This window comes from Triticum dicoccoides, chromosome 6B (genome assembly GCF_002162155.2).
Source record: "Triticum dicoccoides isolate Atlit2015 ecotype Zavitan chromosome 6B, WEW_v2.0, whole genome shotgun sequence".
Classification (NCBI taxonomy): domain Eukaryota; kingdom Viridiplantae; phylum Streptophyta; class Magnoliopsida; order Poales; family Poaceae; genus Triticum; species Triticum dicoccoides.
This window is the reverse complement of record NC_041391.1, coordinates 2,814,273-2,837,170: the sequence shown is the minus strand read 5'-3', so window position 1 is coordinate 2,837,170 and position 22,898 is coordinate 2,814,273. Positions and strand designations below refer to the sequence as shown.

The 22,898-nt window shown below is 44.3% G+C and overlaps 2 protein-coding genes and 1 long non-coding RNA gene across 3 annotated transcripts; 2 read left to right on the top strand and 1 right to left on the bottom strand.

Moving 5' to 3' along the window:
* Positions 1-66: 66 nt before the first annotated feature.
* LOC119323818 (BTB/POZ and MATH domain-containing protein 2-like) lies at positions 67-1,512 on the top strand. The gene is made up of 2 exons (XM_037597527.1): positions 67-1,252; positions 1,403-1,512. Exons 1-2 carry the CDS (start codon positions 67-69, stop codon positions 1,510-1,512), a joined length of 1,296 nt encoding a protein of 431 aa, XP_037453424.1.
* Positions 1,513-12,479: 10,967 nt separating this feature from the next.
* Positions 12,480-14,003, bottom strand: LOC119321850 (pre-mRNA-splicing ATP-dependent RNA helicase prp28-like). Its single transcript, XM_037595369.1, has one exon. It carries the CDS (start codon positions 13,862-13,864, stop codon positions 12,893-12,895), a length of 972 nt encoding a protein of 323 aa, XP_037451266.1. The 5' UTR covers positions 13,865-14,003; the 3' UTR covers positions 12,480-12,892.
* Positions 14,004-19,732: 5,729 nt separating this feature from the next.
* Positions 19,733-20,353, top strand: LOC119320188. Its single transcript, XR_005154843.1, has 2 exons — positions 19,733-19,854; positions 20,072-20,353. It is a non-coding gene; the product is annotated as an uncharacterized LOC119320188 (long non-coding RNA).
* The last annotated feature ends 2,545 nt before the right edge of the window (positions 20,354-22,898 follow it).

Here is a 22,898-nt window from a genome sequence, read left to right as displayed (position 1 = left end):
TATGTTTCTCATCACATCCTATACATATATGTTTCTCGCAGCTCTACTATCGGAGGTTTGTCAGGCATGGCCTTCGCTGGCGTATCTCTCATCGCCGACGGCAGGCTGTGCGCCTCCACCGAGTCCGTCTTCGACTCCGGCGCCGACAGCGGGTACCACTTGCTCGTCGTCGAAGGCTACTCGCGCACAAACGAGACAACTCTCAAAGGCGTATTCATCATGTCTCGTCCTTTCATTGTTGGAGGCCGTCGCTGGAAAGTCGAGTACCACCCTAATGGCTTAGGCGATGATGACTCCCAACGGGATGAGCAAGAGTTTATCTCGGTCTTCCTTGTCGAGGACGAGTATCTCAAGAACGTCGTTAAGGTTCACGTCGCCTTCACTTTCATTGACCAGCCTGAGTTGCGAGTGCCAAACCTCATCCGTCAAACGCAGCCATGTTACTTCCTTGATGTCTTCGGTATTACCGATTATCAGCCAAAAAGATTTGTGGAAAAGGAGGTTTTCGAAAGATCAAGCCATCTCAAGAACGATAGCTTCGTACTCCGGTGTGATGTCGTTATCCTCGAGAGGAAGGACGATGATGACGAGGACTATTATGAAGAGGAGGAGGACGAGAAGGCTCGTCCGTTCATCAAATTGCCACCGCCCGACTTGCCAAGCCATTTCAGTGACCTGCTCCTAAGCAAGGAGGGTGCCGACATTAAGTTCGAGGTTGGCGGCAAGAAGTTATCTGCACACCGGTGCGTGCTTGCAGCTCGTTCTACCGTCTTCAAGGCACAGCTCTATGGCGCCATGAATGAGGGCGCTGATGCACCAAGTGTCGTGAAGATAGATGGCATCGAAGCAAGTGTCTTTGAGAGCTTGCTTACTTTCATCTACACTGACGGAATGCCTGTCTTTGAGGATGCAATGCCTATTGGGTTTATGAATAGTGACAAAGGTGAAAAGCATGCAACATGGCTGCTGCAGTTGCTTGAAGCTGCGGAAAGATACGGTCTCCAAAAGTTGAAGTTGATCTGTGAAGAGAAGTTGGCCAATCTGATATGCAAGCACATGGTGGCCGGCATTATTGTCGTCGCTGAGCGGAGACGGTGCCGCTGGTTGAAGGAGGCCTGCTTGGAGTTCATCAAAACTCACACGAGTTTGCACACAGTTTTTACGGCTGGTGGCCTGGAGCAGATAATCAGGACCTGCAACCCCTACGTACTCAAGGAGCTCATTTCCAAGTTTGCTACGAAGAAAGTGGCAGGTTCGTACTTCTTGTATGTACAATCTGGTGTGTGTCAAACTGTCAATCATACGTCTAGTTGCTTTGAGTACTCTGTTCTAAACCTGATTGCAAGTTTTTGTGCCATCCATCCCACTGACTATATCTTTTGTGCACCCTTTTCATTTGCAGCAGTGGGCGCCGGTGTGGAAGGGATGAATGATACGGGCGCAGGTGGCAAAGCTGAAGCCGGAGACAAACATGATGCTGGATCCAAGAGGCGTAAGATGAATGCGGCCTAGAGATCATGTTGGCGGTTTCTCTAGATTGCCTGAGTGCTGATGTTAAGCTGGAAACCCCAGCCTGATATATCTTTTGTTCTGTTTGAACTTTTTGGAATACTTAAGATATATGGGGTCTGAGAAAATGCTTTTTATCTAAGAATATATATGTCAAATTGCCTTCATTTTGTCACGCATATGCATATATGTCTACGTTGAGATGTTAAGCTGAAACATTTTTGTTTGGGTGCATGCATGCGTGACCTGTTATTCCAATCAGCAGCGCAAGCGTACAAAATGGCCTGCAGCGTGCAAGTTCTTTATAGCATGGTCCCTTAGCCGTTAAGGGGGTCCTGTTGTTGTTGGAACACAAAGCTGTGTTATACCCAAACATCTCTGATCCACAGTACTTTTAGCAACAGATTGAAAGATACTGAGGAATTCACCTTATTCTGTTTTGAAAGAATAACGTTATAAAACCTTTGCCAAAAGCACGACAAACGAAACTGATCAAAGATTTGCCATGCATGTGTTGCTTCCATCAGTGGATGACGGCTTCGTCACGGCGGTTACCGTTTGCTGAGTTCCTGCCTACAGAAGCTCACAGAGATTTTCTGTAATCTTTTGTTGAAATGCGGAAATACATTGTCGAGTTCTCTAGATGCATACTCCCTCCGTCCGTCCGGTTGTTATCCATGCCGCTGCATCACATACAGCCATAAAATACATTTCTGGGCACCATGTGCTAGATGCATACTCCCTCCGTCCGGTGAAAAATGTACATATAAAATTTTTAGGACAAATTATGAAGTGGAGTAAAAAAAATGCATTGGAAAGGTGTAAGCCATCATCTCTCTCCTCTTTAATTACCCAACCCTAAATGAGCTAAGTGCATGTGGAAATTAAGGAGACCATGTGTAGAATGTTATTGGTCTTGATTACTGTGTGATGAGAGATAAACAATTTTTTTTACTTTAAAATGCATTGGGAAGATAGATGTACACTCTTTTGTGGACAAATTTTGAAGCCAAACGTACATTTTTCATCCGATGGAGGGAGTATATACTGCTAGGATCAGATGCATCAACGAGACAATTTTGTTCACTTAGTCTTGATGGTCGAAATCGCCTGCCATTGGCATATGGTTCCCCAATTTCAAACAAACTATAGCATATATAGATTGGTTTGAAACCAAAACATGAAGTACATCTAAAATGACTGTCAGATATTTTGAAGCAGAAACTAACTAGTGGGATATGAATTATTCCTAGAAAAAGAGAGGCCATTGATATTATCATTGCTAGTGGGGCCATGATATTATCATATGAATCACTAACCCCAAAAAGGTACATGTACTGATGTACTCAAGGGTAATGAAGATACCATCTTCTCGCAATCATGAGCTTGGAAAGGGTGGTTAGAGCAACTCTAGCAGACCCCGCATCCCGCCGACCCGTAAAACGCGTTTGCAGTTCACGAAAAAACGCATTGCGGGTCGGCGCGGGCAGCCGCAGAGGCAGACCCCGCAAAGCCGACCCGTAAAAAAGTATATACTTTTTTATGGGTCGGCTTTGCGGGGTCTGCTCTTGCGCCACTCCACCGATCCGCAAATATCAATACCGCACCACAAAAATACATAATAATTATTCAGAAAAAATACCAATACCATCACAATACAACAATTATCCAAATTACAATAATTATTCAAATCACCGAAGCAAACTAAATAGTTCAATACAAAACTTGTTCCGAATATATATCACACATGAATTAAATGAAAATGAATGGAAAAATGGAATGTGTTACTGCCCGGCCCTTTGCCAATGGTGTTCAATGAGATCCTCCTGAAGCTGAAAGTGGGTGTTTGCATTTTCAATCTCTCTGTAGGTCTGAAAAAAAGCTCTAATGCGGTTAGGGTCTCTAGCTGGTTTGACACGATTACCCACATTATCGTAGAAGAACTCCAGGTTCATGCCTCTCTCATCTTCGAGAATCATATTATGAAGGATAACATAGCATGTCATGATATTTTTCAAGGTCCGCTTGTCACAAAAACGAGCAGGACCACGAACAATGGCAAACCTAGATTGCAAAACCCCAAATGCTCTTTCAATGTCTTTTCGGGCTGCCTCTTGTACCTTTGCAAATTCATATTGTTTCTTAGTTTTGGGTTCTTTGATGCTCTTGACAAATGTGCACCAAGGAGGGTATATACCATCTGCAAGAAAGTACCCCTTTGTGTATTCATGCCTATTGATAGTGTAGTTGCAAGCAGGAGCATCACCACTAGCAAGCCTAGCAAACAAATGAGACCGTTGCAACACATTGATATCATCGAGAGTGCCCAGCATACCAAAAAAGCAATGCCAAATCCATAAATCCTCAGATGCTACGGCCTCTAGCACAATTGTTGCATCATGAGACTTGTCACAATATATTCCTTGCCATGCCTTCGGGCAATTTTTCCAATTCCAATGCATACAGTAAATGCTACCTAGAACCTCTCCTCTCACTTGATGCCATCAATTTTTTGTGTCATCCTCGTTGGGTGCCCGAAGATATTCAGGAGCTGTAGGGTGGCCAGGGTGGTCCATGGACCACCCTGGAATTCAGCCCATTAGCACACTACTAATCTATAAAAAAAGAAAAAAAACAAGCCCAACTCAGCCCGTTAGTCTCTGCGTGTGGCTGCTGATTGATCGACACCAGAAGACGTTCCTGATTCCCGTCGCCTCTTGTAGTTCTGGAACCCTAGCAGCCAGCGGCGAGCGCCATCAGCCATCGCCTAGCAGCCCCCAGCGGGCATCCACAGCCTACAGGGCACTCGTCGACGGCGACAGACTAGCGGCCGGCGAAGCACGCACGCACACACAACCTAGCTAGTTAGGTTGAGAACCACTTGTTCGGTTTTCCATCCTACTACTCCAATCTAAAGTAAGATTTTTTTGTTCTCTGTTAATTTAGAAATTGAAAATATAAATTTCTCGCTATGAAGATTTGAACAAGTTAAGCTGAGACCTGAGAGTGCAAGATTTAGTTTTATTTTTTCCAATTGATAATTGATAAATAGAACTTTCATGGTCTTGAGAAGGCCTTATCCCGACAAATAAGGTATGTTATCCTCTTTTATGCAAATTTAAGGCTTAACCTTGAATTTTATTATTATTTGAAAGACCTAGTTGATATATGCTTTTGATATATTTTGTAAGCATATGTTGTTTTGCTGAACTTGTGGTCCACTTTTTTTTCTGGCAATTGGACCACCCTGGCATAAAATCCTAGCTACGCCACTCTTCAGGACCAAAGACACGTATGATCACTTTGGCAAACCTACGCACTGACTCAATTGTGGTATCTTCGCCAATGCGAAGGTACTCATCGGCATAGTCAGCCGGAACGCCGTATGCAATCACCCGCATAGTTGCCGAGATTTTTTGATATGCACTAAATCCCTTTAAGCCCGTGGCATTTCTTCTTTTAGTAAAATACCGACAATTTGCCTCACAAGCTTGAACAATTTTCACAAAGAGAGATCAGCGCATTCGGTACCTTCTCCGGAAGAGGTGCAGTGGATATGTTGGATTCCCCGAGAAGTAGTCTTGCATCAATATCTCATTCCCGAGATGGCGATTTCGAGGAATGCAAAGATGGCCGACCGTCGATCCTCGCCGCCTCTTTCGGTTCTCGTCTTCGTACTCCTTCACGGTAAGGGCCATCACCAACGTCTGTTGCCGAAAGTTTGCAAGCATCGTCTCAACATCTGAGTCGTCTGAATCGGACAAATTGTCGAGCAAAAACTTCTCGCACGGGCTCAATTCCATCTACATGAACAAAACCGGACATGCACGTCAGCCAACTATGCGCAGCGGTCGAAGCAAATCACAAGCAAGCACTCAGGGGTGGCTCGTGGGACGGGGAGATCCCGGGAGGCGACAAGGGGCCACTCGAGGCAGTCGATCCCCGGCGTCCGTCTGCGACCAAGGGCGGTTCGTCTCGCTGGATCCGGGGGGCGGAGCAGCGTGTCAGAGCCGGAGGGTGGGGGTGCGGCCCGCAGTGTGATTCCGTCGGAAGATTTGGCCGGAAATCGCCAGCGGCGGAGGGGCGGAACCAATGGTGGGCGGCGGCGGGAGGAGATGGGGAAAGGGTGCGGGCTGAAATGTCCCTCCCACCAACCGCTTTCATGCGATACGGGGCACCGCAGGGGCGAGGCGGAAACCTGCGTATTCGCGGGTTGGGACCGAGATTTTGCCGCGCCCCTCAAAACATTTTATGGTCCTGCCGCGTTTGCGGGATCTGGTCGGGCGGGATTTTCCTTGCTGGCCCGCATTTTGGCGGTTATTTTCCGGGTCGGGGCGTTTTGCGGGGTCTGCTAGAGTTGCTCTTATGTTGTGGTTTTCAAAGGAAGACTACATGATGATCGACCGGTTCATGTGAGATTCTTGCATGACTGCAAAGGAAATTAATGGGGATGATTTTGTGAATGAGGTTGTGAGCATTGGCAGACCTCTAGTGTTAATATTGTTAGCTTATTTTGGTTTTATATGGAGGTATCAAAACGAGCTCTTATATATATGAGTACAAGCCCATTGGTTCTCTGGATAGGTACTTTTACTCAGAGAACTGCAAATTTTTATTGAAGACCCCACCATATATTGATTAATTTAAAACATTCATACAGTCATTCGTTACAAAATTTGCCACACAGGGCGGAGCAATATTTAAAAGTGTACCATCAGACCAATTATCAAAACTGAACTTTGCAATCTCGTGATTCACCTTATTGGCCCTCCTGTTAATGTTGAATATCTTTATACCCACCATCAGCTTAGAGACATTCAACGCCTCCTTCTTTAGGTCCACCAGCATTGGCCTGTCAATGCACTCTTTCCCAAACACAGAAACTACAAAAGAACAGTCATTTTTCAAAATGGTGGGCTTGTCAAGAGTGGTAACAATATGCTAGCCGGAGAGGGTCGCTCTTAGTTCCGCTTCCTCGACGTCATGGCAAGCTCCAATATAATATCAAGAGGATATGATAACTTATCCATAATGGTCCCTGACGACCACCCCCATGCTCACAGGTTTGATGGCCTCCACAAAACATGTGTTTGCATTAATCTTGAAAAAAGCCAAGGTGGGAGGCTTCCACGAAATAACATTCATCTGCATATTAGTAGTTACCTGGAGTCCTTCCACCGCTTCCTTACCTTTGTTGCACACCGCCACCTGCATGTCTGCATGACAAGACGAGAAAGAAGCCTAATAGTTTTGAGCAAAGCTCACCGAGGCCGCGATAGATTCCTTTCTCTTACCAAAAATCAAATCATTCGTCAAGTGCCAAGCTCACCAGAACATGAATATAGTTTGCTCACGCATGTAGGAACTTAATTGATCCTATGAAATAAGAAACCAGTCCGGCCCAGAATATTTGAGAATCTCTTCGGCCAGTAAATTCCACACTTCCTTCAAAGCCATACGAAATGCACGAGCCCGGGACAAGTTGCCAACACGTGAAAATGCATTCATCTTCAATACCACAAATGGAGCACGTACGTAGAATAGTATGATGGTGTTTTAGCCTGTTAACTTGAACCGCCAAACTATTAGAAGTAGCCATCCAAGCAAACATTCTAATTTGCTAGTGGACATTCGCCTTCCAAATTATGTTCCAAAGCCTCCGTTCACCATTCATGACAATACTGGAATTCCCGTACTCACCCTTCGATTGCTTAAAATCAGTGCCAGTCTATACACACTATTCACCGATAAACCATTTTTCTCATGATGCCACACAGTTAGATGTTCCTCACCCAAATTCAGAGTAAAATAGATGTCTGATTAGATTTTCATCCCAACTCCTAGACCCACTCATGAATAATTCAGACACCCATTTAATCCTAGTTGTGTTCTTCCTAGCAAATAAATTTTAGGATAGCAATCGGGATTGCTCATGGCCTAGAATACCTATACCATAGTTGTAATACATGGATCGTTCATTTTGATATCAAACCCGAAAATATCCTTCTAGACAAAGATTTTCTGCCCGATGATTACCGATTTTGGTATAGCTAAATTGTGTCGTACAAAGGATAGCAAGCTTTCAATGACCGGTGCTAGAGGAACAGTTGGGTTCATCACTACAAAAGTTCATTCCAAGATGGCCTACCTGAAAGAAACAAACTCAGATAAATGTATTATCGAAGTTCCATTAATCAAAAAGCATTGTTTTAATTTAGAAGGTTATTACTTTGTCTGATGGAACATGTAAAGATTGACGTACAATGAATTCCCATGCAATTACTTATACCTTGGTGTTCATCATAGATAGGAGCTGATTCTTCTGCAATCGTAGATACTGGGTAAATTGATGGTGGAAGGAGCATGCTTACTTTGGTCCTAGCTAGGAGCTACTCTTCACAGCCTCCCAGCGACCGTTGCCCTAATCCCCTGCCATCTACGGTGTACTAGTCAGTAGTCTCCCTCCCTCCGCTTCCAAGCAGAGGTTTAGCACCATTCGCCGCTGCCGCCGAGCGGGTCGTCAGGGGCGGAGTTTGCAGACGATTTCTCGGTGATTTCCTTTTTCGCATTTACCGCATGTTTTGCAAAAGGGCGCACACTCTCCTCCGTATTGGGCCTCCCCTTTCAAACCAGCGACCTCCTGGTCCTTTGTTAGCTGCGCTAACCACCCCACCATTTCAATTGATGTGCTCAATTACACCATTTTCTTTTTGTATTTTTTTCTTTTTTTCTTTTTTATTGGAAGGGTTCTGTTCGGATTTTTTTTTCTAATTGAAATGAACTTTTTCAAAATGAATGAAAAAAAACAAAATCAATGGACTTTTTTTTATGAAAAACACATTTTTTAAAATCAATGAAATTTTCTAAAATAAATGAATATTTATAAGATCCACAAAAAATTCAAATTTGATGATTTTTTTTTCAAATTCATGATTTCTTTTCAAAATTCGTGAACGTTTTTTAACTCATGATTTTGTTTTGCCTTTTGCTAATGTTTTTCCAAATGCGATCGAGCAAACCTGGCAAACCAGAGCGAGTTCACGATCTACATGGGTAGGCCACTAGCATTAGCACGTGGGCGCCACGGAGCTTCCCTGGCACCTGAAGCACCGAATAGGAGCTCCCTGATTTCCTTGGATCGTGCGGCGGCACTCCATTGTTTGTTATTTTAGGTAATGGCACTCCTTGGACAGTTTGGGACTTTGGGCTTTGGGCCATTTCTGTTCAGTTATGAGCCAAACTGTATAAAAGATGGTTGACAATCATTCACGTACCCATTCCGGCTCGGCGGCGCATGAGGGTTCATGATGGCTAGTACTATTGGCGGATAGGTCACTGAATAATGACCTTTTTTGTTGGATCACTAACTAGCACCCTAGCGCGTACCCCCTCGCGCTTCATATTGGTCGGCCCCTTTTGGGTTTCTTCCTCACTGGTTTTTGGAGGTTCTAGAACCTTACATGAAATATTTTGAATTAAAGCTTGGTTGCTCGGATGTTTCTACCCTGAGCTGGTTGATGGATATTGCCAACCACTATGCGGATGGTGAAGAGGAAGATCTAATAATGATAGGCAAGGGATTGTACTGACACCTTACATGCATCGAATTGGAATTAACTGAGGTAGAAATAGTTTGTGATTTTTTTTATTTGACTTGTTCCAGTAAGATGAAGCGAACCTTGAATACTTACATATTGGCTCACTCTTGTCCAGTTTAAAGCATAAGTTATACATGTGTTCTGCTCTAGTGAAGCTGGCCCGGAATACTGAGCCTAATTTGAGAGGATTGCAGAACACGACGTATAAAGTCATTACTGATTGGTACTAATTTTAGACAAAGAAAACATAGTCTTGAAATAGACCACATAAGAGCTAGTTAGCTTGGTGATTAATTAACTAATTTTTTACTTCTGATTGAGTGCTAACTAAAATATTACTGGGTCGTTGGTTATGTTTTTTCTCATTTATTCTTTAGTCTGGACTGTTTTTTACATCGTATTTTTTCTACCATACTTGAATAAAATTAATGTTTCTAATTACAGGCGGCATGCTTGACCCAAGCAGATTTACTACTCGGATTGAACGTCATTGTACAGCCTGAGAGAGCAACTAGGATCCTTCAGAGGTGTGCTGCCATGCAATACTTTTTCCGGCAGGACGGGTCAGCTACTTCTACCGGATTGTAAAGAAAAACTAATTCTCTCCATGTTGAACATTTCATCGGTTAATGACATGATGATAACTTATGAGATTTAACATGAAAAACTGACTACATGAGCCGTTCAGGAGGTACAAACGGCAAATGCATTACTGTACACTGGTAGCCATTCTTGTGAGCCTGCCTCCCTCGACACATTCGTCCCATATACTAAGAATAAACCCTCAATAAGCCATGTATATATTGGGTTTTTTGTTGTTCTGGTATAATCCTTTTTTGTTGCGATTATCAATGTGACGCAAACTGTCGTTTCTAATACTATATTTTACTTTGACCAGCATTTAGACTTTTATACTTATTTATAACTTTTTCCGTAAATATACAAACCATAATAAATAATTTTATGTAATATAATAATAATAATACTTAATCAGATCATAATGTTGATAGAATATTATTAATAATAATATTATTAAAAATGTTGTGATCTTCCCCATTAAAAAATGCACATGCTCTGCACTAATTAAAATCATATTTGAAATGAAAGTTACATTATTTTGTATTTGATTTACATTGTGCCTTAAAAATATATTTGAAGAAAATCAATGTAGTGTAAGAAAAATACAAAAACATAAAATTGCGTGTCTTCATAGATTATTTTTTATACTTATATGAATATAGTGTATATATCTGTGTTTTCATGCTTACAACGTATGGTCCCATAAATATCTATACAATAGTTTCTAGTTTATTATTTGGTTATGCAAATAGAAAATATCTAGGAATATTTAAAATATTTATGAGGAGCTTGGTTCCGAAACATTAACATGATGCTTTGTTTTCTTGTTTCATGTCAAATTAGTCTCACATATTATAAAAGACTCAATAATTCGTTGTTACATGTGCTTGCTCTATATTTGATAATGAAATACAGTGGATCTAGCTAAGACAGCTTTGTGTAGAACATGTAGGGTGTTCATCAAAGAGAGACTACCAATCTAGCTAAACAAGCGGCCTTGATATTGCGCTAGGATTTTCCATTCTTGGAGGCGACATCTCGAGGTGCAGGCAATGTTGTGCCGAATATAATTCTTGGTCAGTTCTTCATAGCCGGTACCAAAAAGCTGTTACATCATTAAGGATATCAGGTAAAATGGAACTAGGGGGCTCAAAGTTGGTCTTCTGCCTACCGCTTTAAAGCATGCCTGCACAAGCTCTCGGGTCAAAAGAAAAGAAAAACACTGCTGATGAAGCTGTCACATGAAACATGAACTAGAGAGGAAAGTGTTGATTTCATTCTAGGCCCATCTACTAACTCAGCCGGCCCAATCAATGCAATATGATGATCACAAGGATCCTAAGCCCAGCATAGTTCATCATCGTTGTTGGGCCAACCGAGACTTTTTAGCTGTGTGCTGCAACAGTTTTAGCACGTAATTTAAAATATTTAGAGCTGTTACGATCAGAATTCCAATGGTTGATATGCTCCCAGATGACCAACAAAAAAAAGAAAAAAAAAATGACGCGTTCCCAGATGAGAACAGTTGTAGCAATAGATGGAGAAGGAATTCATTCAGGACCAACTAAATGCACAAAAGAAGAATTTTCACCACTCTGAATAATGAACGGACATGGTCAGCTATTATCAACTTCTATTTCGGCATCTCAGAGTTCAGCAACTTATTATTGCATAACATACATAGTACAAAGAATGAGACGAATGATCACACCTACAAACATACAAATCTCACTCATAAAACAAAAATGGACAAACTGGGCAATAGCCTGTAGTTAACTGAAACTCGTCCACATGAATGAGCCATATCATTGTGGGACTGTATCAAATGCTAGGCTGGATGTTACCACGTTCATAAATGTTCCAAACAAACCAAGTCAAAATCACAAAATTAGTCAGATGAATGCAAGCACTGGACACAAAAAGGGAATTCATTTGGGATGCAAATGGGACATGGCAGCACATATTTCACAAATTCAGATACAAATGCTAAACTCATGACCTGTGTAGAGCCGTTGACAAAAGTCACGAGGAAGTATTGACTGGGTGTGCCTGCCATTGCAGAAATATCATGCCAATAAAACAGAGATGAACAGATTGGGCAGTGCCAGTGTTATAGTTGTTCAGTAGACAATCAACAGAACGAAATTCCTTCAGCATCAAGTGCAAGTAGAGAGGAAGAATATTCAACCAGAGCCAAGACTGTGTCCATTAGTCGTCACTATGAAGAATGAATGAACAGCAGGTCAGCTATTATCAGCTCCTATTTTGCTATATCAGTTTCCAGCAGTTTGTTTTATAACATACTTAGTACAAAGCATGGGACGAATTATTAACGCCTACTCCATCCGTTCCAAAGTAAGTGTTGTGGTTTTAGTTCATAGTTCAAACTTGAACTACAACCACGACACTTATTTTGGAACAGAGGGAGAACAAGTTATCAATCAAGGGGCTCTAGCCTGTATCTTCCCACCCCTAGCCTACAATTAGCCTATGTCAAAGAGGACAAAAAGTGACATGTAAAATCGAAGAGGACCAATTTGGGCAAAATAGCCTACAATTAGCCGAAACCCATCCATACGAATGAACCATGTCGTTGCAAGCTACTATCAGACTACTTTAAGAGTGGTCACTGATGTATCCAACAAACAGGTGAATATGTCATAATCAGGTGAATGCATGAAATGTTTGTCATTTACAGCATGGCTGGACAGAAGGGATCATTCAGGAATCAAGATGAACTTAAAGCAGACAAAGAAACCATCCACATCAAAAAAACAGCAGAAGAATCTCCATCCATCAGTCATAACTCTTAAGAATAAACGAACAGGGGTCAGCTATTATCAGCTTCTATTTAAGTTTCTGAATCCAGCAGTTTATTGTATAACATACATAGTACAAAGAATGGGACGAATTATTAACACCTACAAGTTACCGACGAGGGGACATTTCGGTGTGCATCTTCCACTCCCAAGCACCGTGGCGACGTTGTCGAATATGGCAGCCTGATTACTGTCGCCAGCAGCGAAATATCGGCAAACCACGACGAAGACAACAAATTCTGAATTGACAGTGGAGGGCTATCGACGCCTCCGCAACCAGGCTAGTGAACCTGAAACATCGTTGCGACGACATGGAAGAGCAGCATTTGGTTAACTTGATTGAAGAGGGACTTTACACCAGCAGGAGAAACATTTCACTGTCCATGGCTAATGTTGGTGTTGCTGATGTCTGTGGCTGCGAGCAGCAAAGAGGTTGAGGCGCCTCCTGCCCTGGGTCTTGCTCCTGGTGGTGGTGGAAGGGGTGCGGTGGAAGCGCAGCATCCCGGTGTCGGGGCTCCGGCGGGGCGACGGGCAGTGGACGCTGCTGCTGCGGCCGAGCCAGTAGAACCTCCTGAGCAGGGAGTCGCCGCGGTGGCGGCCGGCGCTATGTACATGCGCGTGCAGCGAGTCGGCCGGCGACACCTCCGAGTCGACGCCGCCGGCGGAGGAGGACACGGAGTGGCTGCCCCCGTTGGCCCGCGCCGCGGCGCCGCCCTGCGCCCGGGACCTCGCCGCCGCGTCCGCCTCCCGCCAGGACTGCGAGGACAGGGATCTGCTGAGGAGGCCCGCCACCGGGTTCGCCGCCCGGAGCGTGCGGTCCCACCACGGCCTGAGCGGGGCCTTGCTTGAGGTGGAGTGGAGCACGAGCGCCGAAGCCGAAGCAGGGGCGGTGGTGGTGCCGGCGGTGCTGGGCGCAGCGGCGGCGGCGGAGGTTGAGGCGGAGGCGGAGTCGTTGGCGTCCCAGGACTGGCGGGAGGGGAGCCAGGAGGCGGGGTCGTGGCCGTGCTCGCAGCAGACGATCCACTCGCAGGACTGGCGGAGGGAGCGCTTGCGCTGCAGCGGCGGGTCGGCCTGGGGGGGCTCGGGATCTTGCTCCTCGGGCCCGTGGGGCGGCGGGGGCCGGTCCTGCTGGTCGTGGAGCTGGAAGAGGCGGAGCAGCGTGGTCCGGCCCTCCCCCTGCTGGGCCGGTCGAGGAGGAGGAGGAGGGGGAGGAGGGGGAGGAAGGGGGGACGGGGAGGAGGCCGGGGGCGTGGCCGGGAGCGCGGCGGCGGAGAGGCGCTCGAGGAGGCAGGCGGAGCAGAAGCCCGTGAAGGGCGGCTGCGACGGGTGCCTGGCGCACCTGGACAGGTCGGGATTCATCGCCCGCCGGCCGCCGCCACCGCCGCCGCCCGGGAGCCGGAGCCAATTCCGCGGCGGGGAAGAAAGGGGATCGATTTGGTTTGACCGGAAAAAGGCTAGGGCTTTGACCAGCCCGCCGCCCCGCTCCTCTCCCAGCTCACTCTCAGTTGGTGTGGTGGGGTTGGGAATCCAATTGGAGAAAGGGAGAGATGATGGAGAGCCGTTGGCCCTCCCACCGACGTCGCTGCCATGTGGGCCCTCCCCTCCCCTCCCCTCCCAGCACAACGGCTCTCTCATCTCATTCTCATCCATCCTCCCCAAACTGATTTATTAATTAGAGGCAAAGGAGGTTGGAGGCATCTCTAGCAGACCCCGCAGCTCGCACCGGGGGCGCTTATGCAGGCTCAGAACCGCGGCGACAAAACGGAAATTATATCCAAACCTGTAAAAAATTTAAAAAACTTGTTTCGCGTGAGAAATTTAAGCGAAAGCTACTACACAAAATTGAGCTCACCGGAGCTCGTGCGGTAGCTGCCCAGCAGCGCGCTCAATCGGAGTCGGAGGAGTCGCGGTTCAGCCACCGACGCGCCACCCGCTTGCGCGCGGCGGCGGCGCTCCGCCTCATCCCCAGAGTCGTCCATGGCTTTCGCAGGCTTGCCGGCGGCGAGAAATCGAGCGGCGCGGTGGGAAATTGGGAGGAATCGCGGCTGCGGGGGGGATAGGGTTTCGACCCGCATCTGCCCCGCAAACCCGCGGTTATACTGCTACGAGGGTAACTTTTGCGGGCTGCGGCATTTTTTTTAGTTGCATATTTGGCCATTGAGAATTATTTGTTCACACTTGGCCATTGAGACATGTCGGTTAGGCCAGGAAGAATAGGAGCATAAGCTGCAGCGAACTTGGCAACACTGTAACAAGCATCGACAAAATCTTCTATTGTTACCCCCTAATTCCAGTAATAAAGCTAATTGCATGTTTGCAAGGCTTCCCGAACACTTGAAATGCCCTGGATATGCATGTCCTATTTGCTAGATCAGTGACATGGCGCTTGCCACCTAGCGCATCACTCTCACTTACCTCTGCAATCATGTTATCTATTCTCTCATATTCAATATCCAGCCCCTACTTAAGTCATTCAACTCCTTCATGACACTTGGAAGTATACGCCGACCTTGAAATTTTCTGGCTACCCTTCTCCTCTTCTCAAACTTAAACTTAATCTTTCTCCTGATCTTATCCACGAGCTGAAACAATGTTAGACTTTTTGTGCTTGTGGATCCAGCTTTTGGAACACTCGGCCAAATTATTTGTCACATAATCCACTTTTGAGGAGGTTGAATATTTGCTCCTTGACCCTAGCCTGTTGTGGTAGTTGTTTAAGTATGCTATTGCAGCAACTTTTTTTATCCTCTATGGCTGCCATGTGATAGTCTACACTTCGAGGAGTCCATGAATAAGCAACTGGCCACAAATGGTCATCAAAATCTTTACCATGATTTTTTTCTTGAAGTTCACAACCAAGTGCCGCATGCATTCCCTATGTTCTGCATACCCAAATACCCGTTCACTTGCAGTGTCAATCCCTTTTCCTACATCCGAACATATAGCTAGACCGGGGGGAGAGCCAATAGCATCACAAAGCTTCTCCAAAAACTACCCAACTTTCAGTAGTTTGTGAGTCGATAACTCCATAGACTACAGGGTACAACCTGTGCCCATCAATAGCACAAGCAGTAGCTAATTGGCCTCCATACTTGCCTGTCAAATGAGTGCTATCTATCACCAAGTAAGGTTTGCAGACATCCAAGAATCCATTGCACAAAGGCTTCAGCCCAACAATCATCTGTATGAAATATTTTTTCTGGTCCTACTCTATGTGGTCAATCGCAACTATGCTTCCAGGAGACCTCTTCTCAACCTCGGCTTTCCAAGCATATAGCTTGTCAAAAGAATCATTTCAATCACGAAACAACTTAGCCATTGCTAGGCCTTTGCTATGGAATATATTTTTGTAATGGACCCTGATCTTGTACTTGTCAAGTAGCCTCCTCCGTAACTCCACCGGCCCAACACTAGGATCTTCTCTTATCCAGTCGATGACTTTCTCACATTCCAATGCCTTTGAAGCATTTCTCTGCTTTTTTTTTGCTTCTTTGTGATAGAACATGTGTGCTCCTTCACATGAACTTTGACATGCGTTAAATAAACAATGGAAATTAACTAGTGTCAGTCAACTCCATTATATAACAACGCATCATTCAATAAAATTATGCAACTAACATACCTCCATAGTTTCTTGGTCATCCAACCTCCCAACATGAATTCTCCATTTACAGTCTGTCTTCTTCGCCCGGCGATAATAAGCCATGAATCGAGTAGGTTCACTTTTTTCAATCTTGAATTCAAACTCTTTCTTTATGGCGTATGTAGCAATTTCCGACCTAAACTCTTCAATGTTGGGGTACTTTGTGCCAACATGCATTGGTGAGTTTTCTTTGTCATAAGCAATTTTTGGAATAGCATCCAGTCTAGCATCTTCCGTAACCCATTCCTCATCATCGCTGCTATCCTCAACATACTCATTATTTGGTATATCTTTATCCTTTTCTCCGACCTCATCATCACTATCAGAACCAGCACTACCAATTGAGTATTGGTCATCCTCATCTACACCAACATGTTCATATTCTTCGTGTGGATTATCAAGATATGTATCTGTCACGCATACACTAGCTTCATCAATGACATCATTTGGTTGACTAGGCAGTGCTATAGATGGTGTTTGGTTCGAAGGAGTACATGGAACATCAACATTATCATTTCTCTCAGAATATCTGATGATCAAATGGTCACTTCTATTCCGACCAAAATAGTCAAACATTTTCATGCATTTTTCACCATTTGACACAGAGGTATGTTTGCCCCTAATGCAGTCAACATACTCAACAAATATATTATCCTCTGAGCATAAAGCAAAAGAAAAGGTCCCAGCAATAGAAGCCAGCAAGTCCTTCATACTTGTCCTAGTACCTTCAATAATCTGCCAACTGAATGTCGAATCCCCATTGATTTTGGTTCCACTGCAACAAACCTTCGCCTCTACTGTGTAAGTACAAGATTGGATCATCCTGTGGATGATGCAAAGCATGCCAATTGTGCATTCTCGTACCGAAAACTGCAATAAAAGGAGAGAGAATCCAAGTAATTACCTAGCGCAAATAGCAGAGAGAGAGAGAGAGGTCAAGTCGCATTCGTCAGCCATGCCATCCTCCTCACCGGCCATGGAAATCCGAGGCAGTGGGGCTCCTGCAAATGCGCCCACTGAAGAGTTGATTTTGGGAAAGGCCTCGGCCGTCGGCGCCACAACCCTGCTATCCACCTCGCGGGAATCCCCGACCCTAGGGTTCTGGGTGAGATGGCCGCTGCGAGAGGTTGGCGCTGCTAGCCCATGTGCGGGGGCCGTCGAAGACGCGGTGGGCGAGAGGGCTAGAGGCCTGGAGAACGCCGGAGATGCGGTGGGCGAGAAGCTTTGAGGCTCAGCGGTGGGCGAGAAGCTTTTTTTGACAGTATGCTGATGTATTCTGATTTTTTTGACAGTGTGATCATGCATTCTGATTTTTTTTCCAGTATGGGCGTGCATACTGAATTTTAAAACTGAGGTAATCCAGCTATGTTTGCGTGCTGGAATTGAAAGTGCATGCATCTGTGAGGTCGCCCTCCCGGTGCTCTGTGGATCCTATTCGAAATTCAAATAGTCCAGAATCTGCAAGCTGACGGCCCACCCGGTCACAGATTGTAACCTTATTTATACAAAGCAACTCCTATGACTAAGAATTACAATGAATCTATTGAAAACACCTTATTCGTGGTATCAATCTCTGCTCGAAAAAATACCCCAAAGAGTTTGGTAAAGAGGTTGCAATTGGACTGGAGCAACGATGTTGTCACTCTTTCGCCCGCACAAACACTACCAATAACCACTACAGGAAAAATACACATTGCCTAGTATCATGCAGTAAGCCGAGTGTAAAAATACGAGCTGGCGGCTTACGATAGGATACACCGAGTATGGAGTAAAATGCACACGGCAAAGAGAAGGGACACGACTTATGTAAGCATAAGCCGTGAGAACGAACAAAAGGTATTCGACTTACAAGAGCTACTCGGTTTACGTTCGAGTAAGCCGTGATGCTCGTTAAAATATACTCGGCATAGAGATCAACGTCGGCAAAGTCTGTTGCCACTTGTCCGCCGTCGGCGCACCTAACGGCTAGCCTGACGGCCGTTGGTATAAACCGAGTGCGCTCCGCGGACACTTTTTTTCTTTTGCGGGTAAAGAAATGTATTACTCAATGATCAAGTTCTTACAATCATCATGGACAATCCTCAACACTTCCTCCGGGCCCGATCCAACCCAAGTAATGGTTCGGTCCTCGGATCTAGCGAAACTAGCAAGATTATTACTAGCTTTATTTTGGCTACGAGGTACATGAGTAATACAAAACTTTCTAAGACTCAACAGGTATTTGATCTCGCCCACCAAAGGGGCATAAACTGAGCGGTCCATCTCCTCACAAGAAATCATAGACACTGCATTGCTTGAATCCATCTCCACTTCAATTGGTAGTTCCGACCGCTGGATTGCAAAGGAGAGGCCTTCCATGCATGCACATAGCTCTGCCTCCAATGCATCTCTGCACGAGAACAATGTTCTGCATGATGAGAAAATTATCGCTCCAGCATTATCCCGCAGGATCATCCCGGCTCCCGCACCACCTGATTCGGCAAAGGAGCCATCTGTATTTAATTTTACCCAGCCCCTCTTGGGGGGCTTCCACGGTGTATCTTGTACCACCTTCTTCAGACATTGCTCCGCACCACCAATGCTTATGCTTCCTTTCCCTTTTGCTGGATCCCAGCAGTCACCAACCCGACTCCCAATAAATCCATCCAGGTACTTTTGGAGGACACTCGGCTTATATTCTTGATTTTCTTTTTCAATACCAGAAAACTCTTGGCCTCCTAATAAGCCGAGTGGGCGCGAAATGACACTCGGCTTATTATGGTTTATAAATAGCAGTGCGGCAGCCCTTTGAGCTCCAAATCACGCCGATGCCCTCTCCCCGGACTTCTACGGCCGCCGTCGCCGTCTCGGCAACAAGCATTCGTCGCCAGATGCTACCATAGTATACACGGCTTATATATAAGACGTGTCCCCGATGTTTAACACACGGCTTACATACCCTAAGCCGAAACAATCTGAGCCGTGAAGTTTAAACCAAGTGTAACACTCGGTGTATGCTTAGCCGTGGTTAAAATGGCCTTTGCTGTGTATGAAACATACACGGCTTAGAATGTTTTTCCTGTGATGGACGTTTTCTGAAAGCGCGTTGAGTCGCCCGTTCAAAAAGACGGGAAGCCTTAATCCATGAACGTACTTGGGCCGAGGATCATTCCCTAGAAGTGCAGACCATCGAATCACTACGCGCGGCCTTCCATGTTCCTTATCCCTATCTATCTAGAACTAATAGATGAGTAGCAGCTCCGAAAAGCTACCTTGTCGATCAGAATGAAGCTGTAATTTTGAAATTCTGTTACACATAATTTTTCAGATTGAAAAAGAAAATACAATTTGGAAACACATCTAAAAGTAGAATGGTGATAATCCAACTAATAATAAATAGTAGTCAATGATCTACATTTATTTTTATCCACCATAAGCATGGAGATTTGTACACAAAACGAATATATGGAAAGGTATAATACCGTGCTAATTATACAAATTATTGCTTCTAATGGTTTACAATGGAATGGGACCTCTCTGGCTCTATCTCTCTCTCTATATATACAGGATTATGTGAGGTGGAAAAATCATCTTGTAGATCTCTTGAAACAAGTGTCCCTATAGCGTCGCATTATCTAAATGGACAAGTACCCGACTCCCATCCATGCAAGAGTCCTACTGCAGGCTCTACTTCTTCTTCTCATATGTCATGCTACTACTACACAATGTAAGCTGGGGATACGAAATAGTTAGTTCTACTTGTGATAATCTTTAGTCTTTACACTACGTATACATGTGTAATATTTTTCTTATTTTTCTTGAAGTGGGTATTTTGCTGGTGCATGACGACCATGCTTTTTTTTTATTTCGTTTCCCACGTGGTGGTTGTTTATTAATCAATCAAAAATCATACTAATTTCCATTGTTTATTTGTTCTTCCGTAGGTCGAATCATCGATGGCATCGATACGGAGAAGATCAAGTTACACGGGTTGTGCGTTTTAGACAAACCAGTCCTTGGTGACTACTGTTGCAAAGTGACGAATCAGTGTTACATAGACCTTCAGTCATGCCTTGCTGAGTGCAACAAACCTGCAGGCATGGTGGCGATGGCAACCCCTCCTTCACCGACCCTATTCCCGTCAAATTGAACTTTCTTATTGGATAAATAATGTGTGGTGTGCGAAAAAATATTTGCAATAAAAAGAAGTATCTCTGTTGTCGTTATATTTGTCATGTTGTGATTTGATTTTGGGCAGCAGTAGAGAGTAGGAATCTTCGGGAATAAAAGTTTAAATTTTTATTTTTCATTGGATAGAAAATGACCACCCGAGAACATGCAGAATTTTCTTTCTTCATACGAGCAAATACTTCCGTGAAATAGGTCCGCTTAATCCTCCATCTTTAGAAATTGTGAAGCCTACTTTACTATGTTGGAAGTAATTATTAGTTGTGAATAATAGAAATACTTACTTTAGGAAACTACAGCTTGCGTGTAGTATCTATCTATATCTTTATACATAGAAATATGAAAATACTCAGAGGAGCAGACCCAATTAATCTCAAGCACCAAACAAGGTCAATCCAATGAACGAGAGTGCTCCAATCGTGAGCACTAAACATGTTTAGCATGCATTAAATATTGTACCAAATATTATTATCGACTCTAGTTATATAGTTAGTGCATAAATAATATTCTACCTAAAATATGTGAGGAATTAATATACTACCGAATATCACATGCAATGCATGTACACATTTAATAGTTTGGGAAACAATCATATAAATCATAGTCTATTCACAACCAAACTATGACTCCATATATTTTCACATCATTCTTTCATAGAAGAAACATTTTACTTACTGAAGTTTTGTTTGATACAACTACTAAGGTTCGCTTTCATATTGTAGAAACAAAGCTTAAAAAACTAGTTATTTATGTGGACTCCACAACTTTCTTCCACGACAACTGATACTGTATGTGTCCAATATTTTCATGGTATCAATCTGAAATATTTCCAACATTTGTGTCAACGTTCCCATGACAGTACAATTGCTTTTTTTAAAAGGAGGAATACCTCCGGCCTCTGCATCAGTCGATGCATGCAACCATATTATTAGAAATCGTAATAGAGTCTTAACATCCAAGGAGGCTCAAAATCCGAGCAAAAAAAGAAAATAAATAAATATGTAAAGCGCCACAACCGGCAATAAAGCGCCACATCTGGCGATAAAGAACAGGCTATGATGCCTACACACCTAGTCTATTATTAACTCGCCATCCAAATCGGTTGAAGATAGCCCGTGCTACCGTCTCCCAGTGGTTGCACCCAATAATCATAGGCCCCCTGTGGTCCGCATGAGCGAGTAACGACCACATACGGATCCAGGCACTAGCTCTGTAGATAACCTGCAAAAAAATGGTGAATGTTGTACCATTAAAAACCATATATTTTCTAGTGTTTCATATAGGCCATAATAAAGCATATATCCCTATCCAAATATGTTTAGCTATGTGTATGTCTACTCCATTAAGCCACGTCCCAAATAACGTGTTTATGCTCATTGGAGGTTGGATGTTAAAAGCTATATGAATAGATCGCCATAAATTTTTTGCAAGTGGACACTCGAGAAAGAGGTATTTAATCGTTTTGTTTTGATCGCAAAAACAACACCTGGGGTTACCAACCCAATTCCTTTTCATCAGATTATCTTTGGTCAAGATGACTCCTTTGTGGATGAAACACATAAAGATCTTGATGCGGAGTGGAACTTTAAATTTCCATATGTACAAAGACCTCGACAATGGCCGAGAGTCAATTAAGTCCAGATACATGGATTTCACAGAGAATAATCCATTTATGGTCAACTTCCAACTAATTTTATCTGCCTGGTCTGAAAGTTGAACATCCATCAACCTATGGACCATGTGTAACCAAGCATTCCAACGTTCCCCTACAAGAGATCTCCTAAATTGGATATTAAGTGGTACCGAGTTTAATACTGTGGCCATATAATCCTCCTTACGTTGCACAATATTATATAGGGAAGGGTATTGTAAAGCCAGAGGCGTCTCCCCTAGCCATGTGTCCTCCCAAAATCTAGTAGAGGTACCACTACCAATTAGGAACTTCACCCGATGGAAGAAAGTTACTTCTGTCTTCATTAAACCTTTCCAAAACGGTGAGTCCATTGGCCTTGCATTCACCTGGGCCAGAGTCTTAGTATGTAGGTATTTATTTCGCAATATTTGTACACACATGCCTTCGGTCTCCGTAGATAGTCCGTATAGCCATTTGCTAAGCAAACACCTATTCTTTACCTCTAAATTCTCGATCCCTAATCCACCCTGGTCTTTTGGTCTACACATGATACCCCATCTAGCCAACCTATATTTCTTCTTGGCTTCATTGCTTTGCCAGAAGAATCGGGATCTGTAAAGGTCTAATCTGCTCGACCCTCCCTCTTGTTGGAGCAGAACGACTCACGGCGCACCGGCGATCACTGGAGACAAGGAACTATGGCGAGACGAGGGACACAGTGGATATGATGGCGCACAAACACCTCGCCGCGCAAACGGCTTTTCTCCTTTTTCTCCTCGAGCTCGAACTCGATGCACAGACTACAACACACGGGAGGAAGGGGGTTTATACCCGCGATCCCGACGCACCCCACTCATGCACTCTACACGTCCCGCGCTCCACGGCTCACGCGCCCGACGTGCACGCATGCGCTCGACAAGGCCTAGTCCAGCACCCGACGCGGTCACTCC

Coding starts and splice junctions, on each gene's coding strand:
- LOC119323818 (XM_037597527.1), top strand. CDS start 67: ATGGCCTTCGCTGGCGTATCTCTCATCGCCGACGGCAGGCTGTGCGCC. Junction 1,253..1,402: donor TGCTACGAAGAAAGTGGCAG/GTTCGTACTTCT, acceptor TTTCATTTGCAG/CAGTGGGCGCCGGTGTGGAA.
- LOC119321850 (XM_037595369.1), bottom strand. CDS start 13,864: ATGAATCCCGACCTGTCCAGGTGCGCCAGGCACCCGTCGCAGCCGCCC.